This window comes from Eretmochelys imbricata, chromosome 11, assembly GCF_965152235.1.
Source record: "Eretmochelys imbricata isolate rEreImb1 chromosome 11, rEreImb1.hap1, whole genome shotgun sequence".
Taxonomy (NCBI): Eukaryota; Metazoa; Chordata; order Testudines; family Cheloniidae; genus Eretmochelys; species Eretmochelys imbricata.
The window spans coordinates 66,278,154-66,294,086 of record NC_135582.1 but is presented as its reverse complement, the minus strand read 5'-3'; the positions used below and the strand labels follow the sequence as shown (position 1 = coordinate 66,294,086).

Genomic DNA, 15,933 nt, shown 5'->3' with positions numbered 1-15,933 from the left:
AAAAAAAAAGTCACCCGGATATAGGGAGGCAACTTCTCGTGAATGCATGTTATTGGGCTGCCAGGTTGTGTTTACTTCAGAATGAACACCACTGTGGGTAACATCAATCTGTTTCCTCTCCCATCAGATACTGATGAAGAAGATTATGCCTCATGGTTGGGAAGTAACCATGAATAGAGCTAGCCAGGGATTTTCCATCAAAATTATTTTTTGGCTGGGAAACAGTTTCTGCAAAATCCAAATTTTCAGGGGGGAAAGGTTTTTGAATCAGGAAAATAATTAGTTTGGGGTCACTTTGATAGTAACCTGTGTCTGCCTCAGCTACTGCAATGCTTCATAGCAGTTATAGCCAAGGTGTCTCATATTTCCTTTGACCCCAGTGGGCTTACCCCTGAGGTTGAACTGGCATGGTGCTTCATGGGAGTCCCATGACTACAGTGCACCATCGGAGATGTATTTCAGCCAGGGAGCCCACCCATAAAGGAGAACAGGGATACGAAGCATTGTGCAGCTGTGGGGAACCAGATTGATGTTGAACAGAAAGCAGTGAATGTAGAAAGACCACCTGCTTCAGGTCATTCCTTAATTCCTTCAGTCATTCCTTTTCTATATTATGGGGACCACTCAGAGAGCTGAACAGCAAGGAGATAGCCCAGCAAAATTCAGCTCCAGTTCTTATGTCCTGATACTGGACTAGCCCAGATTTTTGTGCAGCAGGGTGGTGGAGTTATGGAAAGTGTCAGCTTTGTGTGCAAGCAGTGAGAGGTTCGAGCTCCGCCTAGTCTTGGTTTGAATGGTACACAATTCATATGACATGGTCCCTTCTGACCTTAAAAACTAGGAATCTGCACTGAAATCAATGGAAGTCTTTCTAGCAACTTCAGTCAGAGTTGGATCAGATTCTGAGCAGGCTGGTGAGAACTGCATCCAAACTGGCAACGCTTGGCCTCCTGGCTGGCGGTGTCAGCCGACGTGGTCCAGGATTGCTGGTGCACCCAGAGGTGATCTCTCCAGAACTGCCGAAGAACGCTGGTGAGCCAAAAAGGGGTAAATGGCACAACCGCGACCCAAAAATACCACACCAACTGAGTGTGTAAATAAAGGAATTCACTAACAAGTACTGTAAAACTGGTTCCTTTCAGAAGCATTGTGTGTTCCCTAAAACTGTAAACCCCCCCCACACACACACACTGTTAAGAGCACCATGTGCAATGACTGCTAAAAGGGGGCTCTGCGGACTGCCACCACCTCAAGCACCAGCTCTGTAGCTCCCATTGGCAGTGGTTCTTGGCTAATGGGAGCTGCGGGGGCGGTGCCTGGGGACAGAGCAGTGCGCAGAGCCGCTTGGCTGCGCCTCTGTGTAGGAGCCAGAGAGGGGACGTGCTGCTGCTTCCTGGAGCCCCCAGAGGTAAGTGCCACCTGGAGCTTGCACCCCTGACCCACGCCTGCACCCCAACCCCCTGCCCCAGCCCTGATCCCCTCCCTTCCCTCTGAACCCCTTGATCTCAGCCTGGAGCACCCTCCTGCCCCAAACCCCTCATCCCCAGCCTCTCCCCAAAGCCCACACCCCCCAGCCAGAGCCCTCACACACCCCCGCACTCCAACTCCCTGCCCTGCCCCAGCCCTGATCCCCCTCCTGCCCTCCAAATGCTTTGATTCCAGCCCAGAGCACCCTCCTGCACCCCAACTCCCTCAGCCCCAGCCCCACACCAGAGCGCGCACTCCCAGCTGGAATCCTCATCCCCCCTGTCCCAGCCCGGAGCCCCCACTCACACCCTGAACCCCTCATTTCTGGCCCCACCCCAGAACCCTCACCCCCAGCACAGAGCCGTACCCCCCCTCCCACACCCCAACTGCCTGCCTCAGCCCAGAGCCCCCTCCCGTACTTCAAACCCCTCGGCTCTAGCCTGGAGCCCCATCCCACACCCTGAACTCCTCATTTCTGGCCCCGCTCCAGAGCCGTGCCCATTCCCACACCCAACCCCCTGTCTCAGCCCAGAGCCCCATGCCGTCCAAACCCCTCGGCTCCACCCTGCAGGCTGGAGCCCACTCCTGCACCCCAAATCCCTCACCCCCAGCCAGAGCCCTCACCCCTTCCCTCATCCCAACCCACTGCCTCAGTCCGGAGCTCCCTCCGCATCCTGAACTCCTCATTTGTGGCTGCACCTTCAGCCGGAGCCGTCACCCCTCCCGCACTCCAGACCCCTGAGCCAGCCTGGTGAAAATAAGCGAGTGATTGAGGGTGGGGAGAGCAAGTGACAGAGGGAGGGGGGGTATGGAGTGACCAGGGCAGGGCCTTGGAGAAGGGGTGGGGCCTCAGAGGAGGAGCAGGACAGGGGGTGGGGAAGGGTGTTCAGTTTTGGGGGAGTAGAAAGTTGGCAACCCTACTCTGAACACCAGAGCAGAACTTCTAAACAGTTTATCTTTGGAGCATAGTGTCCATATTGACTTTTGAACTGGTGGTGTCTGAATGTGCATTTTGAACGTCACTCAAGAAGTACAGGTGTGAAGAGCTAGCATCAGTGAATCAGCAGAATTGCAAAAATCTGCACATATGCAAGGCTAAGTTTAACAAGGAAGTAAATGAAAGCCATGTTAAATGAAGCACAATGGAAATTGCATTGCTTTAACATTGCCTTTTTTTTTTAATCTTTCTTTCTTTCTTTTTTTTTTTTTTTGGCCAGGCAAATAGTGTGATAAGGGCCAAATCCTGGGAAAGAATGTATAGCCCAATTAAGTGAGTTATGCACTCACATGCTCTCAAAAGGCAGAAGGTTGAGAAATAGATATTTCAGCCCTGCTATCTTGTAGCTGATCTGTAACCAGGTCTCAGTGGGTATGTCTACATTGCAATAAAACACCTGCAGGAGGCCTGTATCAGCTGACTCAGCCTTGTGGGGCTCGGGCTGCAGAATTGCAGTGTAGATGTTCGGGCTTGGGCTTGAGCCCAGGCTCTGGGATCCTGCAAGGGCATGGGTGTTTTGCTACAGTGTAGACTCTACCCTGTGTGACTGTGGGAATGGTACTGAATGTGACCTGTTTCCCCTAATGACATCCAAAAGGACACATTATGAATGGGATGGAGGTATGTTCTATGTTAAATTTGTTTTGGTCACACACACACCAGTCCTGGAACAGAGGTAGTTACAAACAGCATGCAAGACAATCCCTTCTTTCAGGAATCTCAGCATGCTTCAGGGGCACTCTGACTCCAATTACAGACCAAGGCAGAGAGCGAACTCTCCTGCAGGTGGCATAGCACCTGCTTCACAGCCTTGTGCATAACAAAACTAACAGCTGCACATCTTCCCAAGACTGAATATTGGTTCACACAATCGTCCATATTGTTTCCTAGTGTGTAACGATGCCATCTATTGACACTTGCCATAATATCTTATTATGTATGTCTATATTGAACCAACAACCAGGAAATTCACAGTGGAGATGAAAACTCTTAGCATAACTGATTTGTTTAGCGTTTTCTTGGAGTTCCTACACAAATGCGTAGCTCAAGGGCCAGCCCTATCCTCTGGCAGTGAGGGAAGGAAGCTTATTGGCATATCTTGTATTCAGTGGTCGGACTAGAGAGGAAGGCATCTCCCACCATACATTCCCAACCCAATTCAGTTTGTGAACCAGATCCTGCTCACGCTTGAGTCCCCAGCTAAAAGGAGCTGCTTGAAACTATCCCTCAAACCTCCAAAATAAATGTAGACGATGCAATGTTTTCTGGGCAAAAATGATTTTTAATGGAGCTGGTGAACATTATGAATGTTGGGTGTGGTTTTTTTCATCAAAAGCGTTCATGAGAATTTTGCCCAAAAGTGGGGGGGGGGGTAGGGAGGCGTTATTGTGAATGCACTCCCCTTCCCCAATTTTTCCACCAGCCTTGGAACTCCTCTGAATTTTTTGAAATTTGGAAAAACTTAAGTGCCTTGCTGAATCACAGTGATCATCAGTCAATTTACACCTGTTGTTTGTGTGGGCTTTTCACATGGCAACAAGGAAGACATATTTTAAAAATAGGAAAATTTGGTTATAAACTTCAAAAATTGGCAGGTGTAGTTTTTCATTTTTTGAAACCGCTTTTGTCTTTTTTTTTTAAATTGACTAGATTCCAAGTTGACAGTGCCCCTCTAATGCATCTCAACATTCAGTACATTCCTAGGGCATCAGCAGAGCAACTGAAGTCATAAGTATATTTTTAGTATTCTTTTAAGTTTAAAAAAACAAGCAAATGAGTGGTGGGAGAGACATGTTTTTTCAGGAAATTTCTGTTTGAAGCAAAATAAACTTCTGAGATTTTGTAAACCGAACTGTCCTGTTGAAATTGAAAACCCTAATTGAATTGAAAACCAAGACGTATCTTGAAATTCATAGAATATCAGAGTTGGAAGGGACCTCAGGAGGTCACCTAGTCCAACCCCCTGCTTAAAGCAGGTCCAGTTTTTGCCCCAGATCCCTAAATGGCCCCCTCAAGGATTGAACTCAGAACCCTAGATTTAGTAGGCTAATGCTCAGACCACTGAGCTCTCCCTCCCCCCTTTCATGCCTGAAAGTCTTCTAATGATAATGAAGCTAGGGTCCCAGGATATAGAACAACTCTGCATAGGGCTATTGTACTATACATAGGCTTGGAAGGATTAGATCTCTATTGGTAAAGGTTGGCAAACATCCATACAAACCATACAAACACAAACTGATGACAAAAATATTTACACATAGGCAGGTAAAGAAAAATGCTCCCTTTGAACTTGGAGTCAAAATCCAGGGTTTTAGACTTTTGAATTAGGCTTGTTACAAATGGACTAGCGAATGAACAATAAACAGGAATAATTCCTCACTTTAAGGATCTTTGCTCTGTATATTTTGACATGGGATGTTGACAGTTTTAATGGTTTATAAAGCTTTAACTTTTTGAATTCAATGTCTACTGTCATTAAATAATTTACTTCCCCATAATGTCATGCAACTGTGAAAATTGAAATCTGTAAAAACAGAAAAATGCTTAAAAATAAACATTGATGATATCAATTGAAATTAAAAAAAATCAAAATTCTGCCAAGCTTAAACACCTCCCAACATAGCGAATTTCATTGGGTTATCAAATTCCTGTGATGACACCGTGATCTGTTTGGATGCTGAACAGATTTTGAAATTGCTCCAGAGCCTTTTTAATAACTTCACTTGCAATATAAGGATCTGACTTTAATGAGACAATATTAGGCCAGAATATGCAAAGCATATAACCCACCCTTATGTGATAGTCCGGTAGCCAACATTACATCTCTTGTCTATTACATATTTATTATTTTTATAAAGTTAATTAAAACATTTGTGCTCAATCGGGCATAAAAATAGGGCAACTGCTTCTTGATACATTGGGAACTGAAAATGTCCGAGTCCCACAAATCTATGTTGCTTTTCTTTATAATGGTAAATGTTTGATTGTATACATATCATTATTAACACACATTTTTATTAGGGTAGTGACTGGAGGCTCTATTCAGGAACTGGCCCCATTGAACAGAATTGTATGTGTGCGCATTGTTTTAGGCAGGGACTGTCTAATACTGTGTGCAATTTAAGACTCTGATCTTGCAAAGAAATGTGCACATACATAGCGTCAAGCATGTAAGTAGCCCCTTGATTTCAATCACTTAAAGTTAAGCTTATGCAGAAGTCTTTGCATGATTGGAGTCTAAATAGACACGATAGCTAAACAGTAACTGACAGTCAACGTGTAAGGGATTCGGAAAGTAACTCCATGCAGATGAACCCCTGTGCCACTTGAAGCCCTGCTGAAGTCTGCAGAGCTCTGGGCAAGTGTAGAGATGCTCCCATTCAAAGCTGCTTGCCCAGCTGGGACCAATTAGAACTGGTTGAAATGTTTTGAACAGAAAGGGTTGGGGATGATTATTGGTCAAATGGCCTATTTAATTGGTCTACCTTTTTTTGTCTTTGGGAGCGCTGGGGCAGTTGTGCCTTTTTAAAAAAATGTTTTTTAAACCAAAATGTTCTCAAATGTGATCAAAGTGGTCATTAACATTTTTCATTTGATTCAAGCCATGTTTTCAGTCAACCAAACGTTTGGTAACTCATTTTGATAACAGTTTTGACAATGTTTTTGATTAAAAAGTTGGGGGGTGGAGCCAGATAAAATGGGTCCATTTCAAACACTTCAAACAGGAAAACAAAGTTTAATTTTATTTCAAAAATCGGTCTCACTTAGTTAAAAGTGCAAACTTTTGGTGTTTTGTTTAACTCCTCCAAACCAATTCTCTTGTCCCTTTCCCTCTCCTATGCACAGATGTCCCAACCATCTCTTCTGCCAAAATTCACTCCCATTAACCTGTCAATCCCAGAAATAGCTTCTTTTCCTATACAAAAAGCTATTTGTGCTGACACGTGTGTGTTCTCTCATTTCTGGTACGTACACAGTGCTACCTGGATTTATGGGACGACACAGCTGCAGAACCAGATTCTAATCTCAGATATGAAATGTACCACCACATATTTCAACAAGAAAGTACCCCTTAAAATATCAAACTTGAACGCATACACAATAATGCAGGTTTCAGAAAGCACCTTGTCACTGACATTAGGTGCTGGCCCTTGATTTCTGCTGTTCAAACCAGCATCAGTGTCTATATTTAAACATTTATTTTACAAGTTATTATACATCATTTGTTTTCAGCTGAGCAACTGAAATCTCAGTTGTGGCATAGTAGCGTTGGCCAACGCTGTGGAAATCATAAACATTTAATCAATTAAAAGGGAAATATTTCTAACGTGGATGTTGCTTCTGTCTCTTTCAGTCTATCCGAGAAGTCACAGGATATGTCCTGGTAGCATTGAATCAGTTTGAGTACCTCCCGTTAGAGAACCTACGCATCATTCGTGGGACAAAACTCTACGAGGACCGATATGCCTTGGAGATATTTCTTAACTACCGAAAGGATGGTAATTTTGGACTCAGGGAACTTGGCCTGAAGAACTTGACTGGTAAGGAAAACACCTATAAATAACTGATTGGTCATGGTGGCAGCTGAGCTTGCTGAATATTTATACAGATGCTTTGGATACTAGCATTATAGAGGGGCCATATGTGTACCTAGAAAGATAGGCATGTTGAAAATTTTATGTAGTTAAAAGATTTATAAATTTGTCTAATCTAGTTCCCTTTTGGGTGCCTAGAGTGGTAGCCATCTTAGTCTGTATCAGCAAAAACAATGAGGAGTTCTTGTGGCACCTCAGAGGCTAACAAATTTATTTGGGCATAGGCTTTTGTGGGCTAAAACCCACTTCATCAGATGCATGGAGTCAGAGGTGAAAGAAGCCAGTGCACCGCACTGGGGTAGCCCGGCTTCCCCAGGGGGCAATTTAAAGGGCCTGGGGCTCCCAGCAGGTGGCTGGAGCCCCAGGCCCTTTAAATTGCCTCCAGACCCCCTCTGCTAGAGGCCTGGGGTAGCAGCTGCGGGGCTCCGGCGGCTATTTAAAGGGCCCGGGGCTCCCCTGCTTCTACTGCCCCGGCCCTTTAAATAGCTGCCGGAGCCCCGCCGTTGCTACTCCAGGGCTCCGAGGGCTATTTAAAAGGACTGGGGTGCTAGAAGCAGGGGAGCTGCAGGCCCTTTAAATAGCCCCTGGAGCCCCCGCTACCCCAGGGCTCTGGCAGCTAATTAAAGGACTGGAGCAGTACAAGCAGGGGAGCCTCGGGCCCTTTACATTGCCCCTGGAGCCCCGGCCTGCTGCTGCTACCCTGGTGGGGGAGGGGGAGGAGGAGGGGGTCACTTACCTTACAGGGTGGACTGGGGCTGGCTCTGACCCCCTCAGCCCCACCCCTTTTGCCCTAGGCCCCGCCCCTTCCGGGGGCCAGAGCAGGCCCCAGTGTAGCGGTAAGTCACTCGACTTATTTTCACCCCTGCATGGAGTGGAACATACAGTAGGGAGGTATAAATACACAGCATATGAAAAGATGGGAGATGCCTTACCGAGTAGGGGGGTCAGTGCTAACGAGCCAATTCAATTGAGGTTGAAGTAGGCTATTCTCATCAGTTGACAAAAAGGGGTGGAAATCACTTTTGTGATGCTAATGAGGCCAATGTAAACAAAGTGGCCCATTTTTGAACAGCTGACAAGAAGGTGTGAGTATCTGCATGGGGAAATTAGTTTTTGTAGTTACCCATCCACTCCCAGTCTTTATTCAGGCCTAATTTGAGGGTGTCCAGTTTGCAAATTAATTCCAGTTCTGCAGTTTCTCTTTGGAGTCTATTTTTGAAGTGTTTTTGTTGAAGAATCGCCACTTTTAAGTCTGTTATTGAGTGTCCAGGAAGATTGAAGTGTTCTCCTACTGGTTTTTGAATGTTATAATTCCTGATGTCAAATTTGTGTCCATTTATTCTTTTGCATAGAGATTCTTTTGGTTCTGATCCAATATCTTGTGATTTCACAATCCAAAGGATGTCACTGACTAGAAGGAATGGTCCAAATTATAGTATTGGCTAGAAGGAATTAACCTGGAAGGAAAGGTTCAATGGCTGGAAATGTAGATATGAAACAGGCTTCAAAAAGCAGGGCCAGATTTTCAGCCAGTGTAAATTGGCATAGCTGCCCTGAAGTCAACAGAGCTGCACCAGTTTACCCCAGTAGTGATCAGGACTGCTGTGTTTGGGTGGATACTACCCAACAGTTGTATTTTAGCCTGGCATATGCCCTGGAAACAGTGAGAGCTATGGCTAAAATACAACTGTTTGGTAGTATCCAACCAAAATATAGCACTAGCTCTCCCCCTCCACTTACTTTACCTAAAGCATTTCCTTTACTCTCGCTAATGCTTTCGCTTCTCTTTCAACTCCAGCTTGTGTGAAGTAGAAATATATTTGAAAGAGCAGATGAACTTTCACAAAGTTATGTTTCAAAGCCATATGCACAGTAGTGGCTTTATGATGGTCAGTTATCCATTATTTATTGCTTCTGGGGCAGATTTCTTGATGCAAAAATGTCTTCAGAATTGGCACTATAGCCCATTTTTTTTTAATTGGTGACTGTGAGGCCATATCATCCTGAGGTGGTGCAGATTAACCTAGCTCAACAGAGCTGTGACCATTGACGACCGCTCAGGGTCTGGACTTTGGTGTCTGAGATTGACAGTCAGATTGGTAACTCTGCTTAGCATATAAAGAATGCAGGTAGCTGCTGTACAAACTTGTCTAGAGAGTTCATTCAAAGCCACCTTATTTATCGTTGGTACCTCCTGAGGAGAGGTTATCAACGGTGATCATTTTATACCACACTCTGGTGGCTTTGTGACATGGAATCTCTCCGCTAGTGGCTAAATACAGACCACAGACTGTAACCCCAACTGGATTTGAAGTTTGGCCCTCAGTACACAAAGGTGTAGCTCAACCTTTCTGAACTGAGTTTAGGCATTTCTATGTTGTTGTTGTATAACACAGTTGACATGGGTGCCAATAGTTCTCTTTTGTTAATGTCTAGCTGAATTTTACAGCCATGCTTGAAATAAGCAGATGCTTTTATAAAGACAAAAAGAAGACTGATTTGACCTAGCAATTCACAAATGTCCCCATTGTTGTTATATTGTCTGCTATATCCTCATACTGAACTACAGTGGCATTCTGGAAATATGGGTAACTTTTTTTTTCCAAAAGACTAATGAGCATAAATCACTTAGGCTCAGAGTTTTGAAGCTATATAAACATTGCTGTGCTCGGCATTGATGGAATTTAGACTCAAGTGCCTAAATCCTTTGGGAAACATTTAGGCTCCTAAATCTGCTAGGCACTACAATGCTGAACTCACCAATGCCTAAATAGCTTTAAAAATCTGGGCTTAAGGCACTTCGGAAAACTTTTACTTTGAATCATACTTAAGTTCCTAGGAGCCTCAGTCACTTCTGAAACTGGAAGTTACACTCCTAAGTCACTTGGGCCCTTGGGACATTTCCTCCCATGATCTGCGACCGCCCCCTCCCTTATCACCCTGTTCTGCATTATCCTCAAAGCGACCTATTTCAGGCAACTATAGACACACACAAGAACTAAAGCATGTTGTGGTTTACACAAGAGTGCACTACCTTGGGTACATTGCAAAGCTTGAGACAGAAAAAATAGTTACTTTCCACCTGTGGAGGTATGTCATCAGCACCCTAGTAATCTGTAACTTGCTATGATTTACTGCTAACAGAATATGTTTTCTAGCTACAAAAGAGAATCTGACGCATTAAAATATTAAAAAAAAAAAAACAACCAACCCGAAATATCACTGCAGTCCTATCAATAGCTCCTAGAGAGAAAACAATCAGAGTTCAGTTGCAATACCAGGCAGCATTAGGTTCTAAATGAGGGCAGACAGATCTTAACAACCCACCTTTTAAGTAACTGGGCTCCCTTTGTGGTGCCAATACATCTGTAGAGGGTAGCCTTGAAACACAGACAATAACTGGCTTCTGAGCCCCAGTAGCAGATCGTATCCAGTAGACACATCTTTTCAGCAATGATGTCCCTGCCAGAGTGGGCTGGTATGCAACTGTGGCATTACTCATCTCATCAACCAGATAATGGCTTTGATTGAGTTCTCTCTTTTCTCTATTATGCCCATCACTCTGATGACTGAGTGCTTCTCTTAGTCCCCAAAACCCTACATCTACTTTTCTCCTATTCCCCACCTCCCAATTTACCATTCCTTTCTCTCCAGTCCTAGGATTCTTCCGACCCTTCTGATATAAGATGTTCATCCAGATCGTCTGTAGCTTCATGTAACTTAGGGTATGTCTATGCTGCACGAAAATGTGTGTTCAACCACCGTCTGCCCTATAGGCTTTAACTTGAGCTGCTAACCTGGGTTAACAGCCAAATTGTTATGTCTTAAATGCTATTTTAACCCACGTTAGCGAATGCAGGTTAGCTAACCTGACTTAAGAACACACCTTTTGTTTTTATTTTGCACTGTAGACATACTCTTAGACTAAAGAGCATTCATAACAGACGGTAGAGGGCTTGGGTTTTTTTAGCACTTAGCCTTGGCTCTGCTGGCTCGTAGGGTGAAACAGCTGCCGTTTTAAGTTCCCAGCTCAGGATTTCATTCCTGAACCAGCTGTCATGCTCCAGTTCACTGTTTGTTTGACTCAGAGACATGCCTTGTAAAGGCCACTTTTATATGACTGGCACAGCATCAAACCTATGCAGTAAATAATTTCATTTTCCTTTCTTTCAAGTAAGCCTCATAACACCACTCTTAGCTCAGCTTCCACACTTTCTTATTATTGAGTATTGGTGATTGCGTCCACGTCGTCTGACTTAGGTTTCTACAAACCCTCTCTTGGAATTTGTTGGTCAAGATGTGTCATTGTCTCTAGGAAGAAAAGTGGCTAGCACCATTAACTTTTAGCCTTGTAGCAACTTGCATGGAATTTGGAGGGACGAGCATAAGTTGCAGGCGGGAAGAATTTGGAGGAGGCACCAGGAGGTCGGTCTAGGTGATGCTAGCTGCAGTTGCATCATCTCCATAAATAGTTCTCTTAATAAACAGCCAGTTTAGTTTTACAAGCATGGAGCCCTTTCATGTTATTACCCAGGACGTGGTATGTGAAATAAGCCTAGCCTCCTCTAAGTGCTTAAAAACAGTTTCCTGGGGCTGAAGATGGACTTTTGCATACTTCCAGATAATCAAAATACTGTCTAGAGAGCACATGGCCTATTGCCGTTTGGAATCCTGCTGATGCATTGGCTATCTTTTCTCTTAACCTGCTTCATACTGTAAATCCCATCTCCAGAGCATGCTAATATTTAACCCACGTGCGCTAACATCTTCAGCACAATTTAAGAATACCTACTATTCTTCCAAGCTGTGCAAAACTAACCTGGGGTTGTGGAGGTGGATGACATTACACCTTTCAGGGTTGGATTAGCTCTGAACTTACGTCTATGCAGGGGTGAAAGTAAGATAAAATACTTATCGGTACGGGGGCCCTGCTCCGGGCCCCCAGAAGGGGTGGGGCATGGCCTTGGGCAGAAGGAGCAGGGCTGGGGCGGTCAGCCTCCCCCAGCCAGCCCTTCCATGCTGCCCAGCCCGTGTCGCCTGGGGCTCCGGCCGCTGCCGTGGCAGCAGCGGCGGCCGGGAACCCTGGGCTCTCTTAAATCGCCGGGCCCCGGGGCAGCTGCCCCTTTTGCCCGCCCCATTGGTGGCCCGGGGGGCTGGGGGGGCGCAAAAGGGGGATCAATGTTCAAGCGCTGCCACAACAGTGCTTTAACATCGGCTGTGTATGGGCCAGTTCTGGCGGCCAGTTTTTACCAGTATGCCGTACCGGCCCACTTTCACCTCTGTGTCTACGTATCCCAGCAGCTCCATATCAAAGTCAGAAACAATCATTGTAACCCCAGTCCTGTATTTAATTTAAGATGAAATTATCCCTACTAGTGCCAGTTCCTGCAGCTTCTGCTTCATTGCAGACTTCAGCAGATTAAACCTTGCACGGTACAATTATTGCAGCTAATTAAAGCCTGGGTGTAACCCTCTGAACGACATGAAAACCTGGTGAAGCGCTCTTTATTGGATTTTTGCCCTGTGCAAACAGTTAAGGCATCTTTGTTCTGTTCGTACAGTGCCTACCTCTGTGGGGTCCTGGTCTGTGAATGAGGTTCCTAGATGTTACTCATCATATAACTGCTGAGGATGCTTCCACCTCTAGTGACAGATGTGGACTCAAGCTTCACAGTCCCATTCTTTCCACTAGTGCATGGATGCCCCCAGCAGAGTTTGAAGCTGTGTTCTCAGTGCTGTACGAGATACACATGCAAACACAGGCCCCTGCCTTTAGTAACCGAAGGCACTGCTCCCTCCTTTTAGTGTGGCCACAGACTGAAACCAAGTCCCATGACTGAATCCCTTTCCCACATACAAAGACAACATTTTAGATTTTTCTCACCAAGTATTGTGTTCTTTTCAGTATGTTGTCAACAGCTGTGTTTTTATTGTCAGATCTGTGTCAAGAGCTATTTCATATTTGAACTTAACTTCGAGTGTTTTGGGTTCTGTACCTTATCTGCTATATTCAAATGATACATACAAATGCTCTGTTATATTCTACATTTATACCTCACAAAGGGCTCAATTCCACCATCAGTTGACACTTAAAGTTTCCATTTACCTCAGCGGCAGTTCTGTCTGTGAAATGACAGTAGGATCAGTTCCTAGAAATTTGAAGCTGTTCCAGAAATCTGGGCTATAAAAACATATTTCTCACATTGGAATATAAAAATGTAATCACACACCTCTGAAATCTACAGTCAATTATTCCACATATGCATCAAAAGCAAGCAGATGTTATACTAACAAACTGGCTGCTGCCATCTCAGCTGGGCTCCACTTACAACCTTCATAATCTCTGCCAGGTACCCTTAAAATAAAATGCAAGTTTAAAATATTGAACATATTATACAGTGTGGTATTAACAGGACACACTATGTGTAGACCAAGACTATGCCTTCTCCTTCCATTCATTGGGAATGACCTAGTGCAAACCATTTCTGACTTCACCGTGTAGCGAGGCAGTCAACCCTAGTTCATCTAATGAAAGGCATAATCAGTGCCCACACAGGGGGTATTCCGTGTATGTCGAACAGCTGATGAATAAGTTCCATTGTGACGTTTATCTTCATGAGTGAGGCGAGGCAAAAATGGAAGGATAATTCACAAGCGCCACACCTACTGTTGAGGTATCCCATATTTTCTTGTGTGAAGATAAATGTCATGACAAAGATCAGCCACGATGAATTGTATAATCTACAAATGGGCAGGAAAATGTAAATATGTGTCTGTAAAAACCTGAATGGCTTAGAATCTGTAAAGGGTTTTAAATAGATTTTTGGAGTCATCAGTTAATAATAATAATACTCAGCTCTTCTGTAGTGCTTTTGATTAGCGGAGATCTCAGTAACATATACATGGCTTCCAAATGCTGACTTGCATTTTCCTGTTTAGTCATACTTTCTATTTATGCATCCTTGCAAGAACGTTATTGTTAAGATATCTGATTGAAAAAGTGTTAATACTTCATATAGTTAACATACAGCCTAACGGCCTCAATTTTGATGGTTAAAACCTGGAAATCTAGGTTACGGGGAGACGGGGGGAAGAGGGGAATGAAGTTATTTTGTTTTGAAGGATTGGAAATGGATCCATTGTTAAGGTTTTTTTGGAGCGTTAATCATTTTTGTGTGTGGATTTAAACATTTTTTGTTGACAACCTTGATGCATTTTGTTTATCGAAAAGTCCAATTTCATTAAATGAAGAATATCTAATAACCATTTTGATAATGCTTTTGATCACTTTTTCTATTAAACATTCCTTCCCAATTGAAAAATGCTCCTTGCAAAAAATAAAAAATATTGACAATTTTCGGTGAATTTCAAAACAAAACCAACAAACACACCTTTTTTTCCAAAAAAATTCAGCTCTAGTTTCAGCCTCCCTACCCTACACATATAAAAAACCCTAATGATTAGAAAGGGTGGCATTAAGTTGACGTCTGCTGCATCCAGGGCAGATGATGAACTGATCGGGAGAGGGTTTTACACTCACTTGGTGACCTGCTAATCTTGTCAGTTGTTCATCTCAAAATTCATACCGGACACGTCAGTATTAGGATATTTCAGTGCACTGTGTGGAGCAGGCCTGCTGTTCCTGCTTCAAATGCTACTTCTAATACTAGCTGATGCTAGTTATTCTTCTTTTACCAGTGAAGTACTAGGATGTTTTGGGTTCCCCTGCCTGTTACCAGCACTAGTAGTCCATGCATTCTAGATTAGGGCCATGTGTAGACTGATTGTTTTTTCTTTTTTGGGCTCCTTTTCTGACAAGTCAGTGCCAGCTATTTTGCTATACTTCTGTCAGAGGCCTTAGAGCCTAACATCTCAATTGTTCATTTTAACTGCAAACTCCATCACTCAACAGCCTTAGCATTTTATGTATAGAGCAGGACTACTCAGCATTGTGTGACATCAAATTACTAGTATAGGTCACTGACCTCTGGTCCAATTTATGAATCCATAGAGTAGTCAACTATACTCCATACTACTATCTGCTACTTATTGTAAATTGCCTTCATGTCGTATCAAATGTTGTTTTCTTTCCAAAGGAAATGCCATTCTGAATAGATATGGCTTTTTGAGGCATTATTTGTTTAGAAATCCAACAATGAGCTGTCAAAATCTGAGATGAATACTGACCAAATATTAATTTTCATGTGCAGCCTAAATATATGTTTGTGTTTGTGCACAAATATACACTGTAAGACAAATGATCAAAAAGCCACCTCTGTTGCAAAGTGAGGCACTCTGTGTTGTTTGTGTTACCTCAACTCTGCCTCCTTGTGTAATGTAATTGCAATAGGGTCTGTAACTGCTCAGTCACTGAGGCTTACTCTGTGCTTGAAGTTCTATTCATAGAATCATAGGGTTGGAAGGGACCTCAGGAGGTCATCTCGTCCAACCCCCTGCTCAAAGCAGGACCAATCCCCAATTTTTGCCCCAGATCCCTAAATGGCCCCCTCAAGGACTGAATTCACAACCCTGGGTTTAGCAGGCCAATGCTCAAACCACTGAGCTATCCCTCCCCGCCATAGCTATATCTGTCAGGAGTGTGGGGGGAGAATGGTGCCGATGCTCCAGTGTTGCTGCAGCTGTGTCTACAGAAGAGGGCTTCTCTCAACGTAGCTAACATCTGTCAGGGAGGTGGTATTCCGACCATGACAGAAACTCCTTCTGTCAAGGTAAGCTGTATCTATGATAGGAGGCCATAGCTATGCTGACAGAGACGCCGTGGTGCTCCCTTACTAGTTATGCTGTATGACCTCTCCCTCATTCAGTGCAGAAGATGGATGGTATCCAGTGAACAAGGCAGTGGCTCAACATTTC

General features: G+C 44.1%; 1 protein-coding gene across 1 annotated transcript in view; it reads left to right on the top strand.

The window, feature by feature from the left end:
* Positions 1 to 15,933, top strand: part of ERBB4 (erb-b2 receptor tyrosine kinase 4) — a 589,315-nt gene that overhangs the window by 158,190 nt on the left and 415,192 nt on the right. The window contains exon 3 of the mRNA XM_077829473.1: positions 6,819 to 7,005. Within this exon, the coding sequence (XP_077685599.1) occupies positions 6,819 to 7,005 (187 nt within the window). The remainder of the gene's footprint in view (positions 1 to 6,818; positions 7,006 to 15,933) is intronic.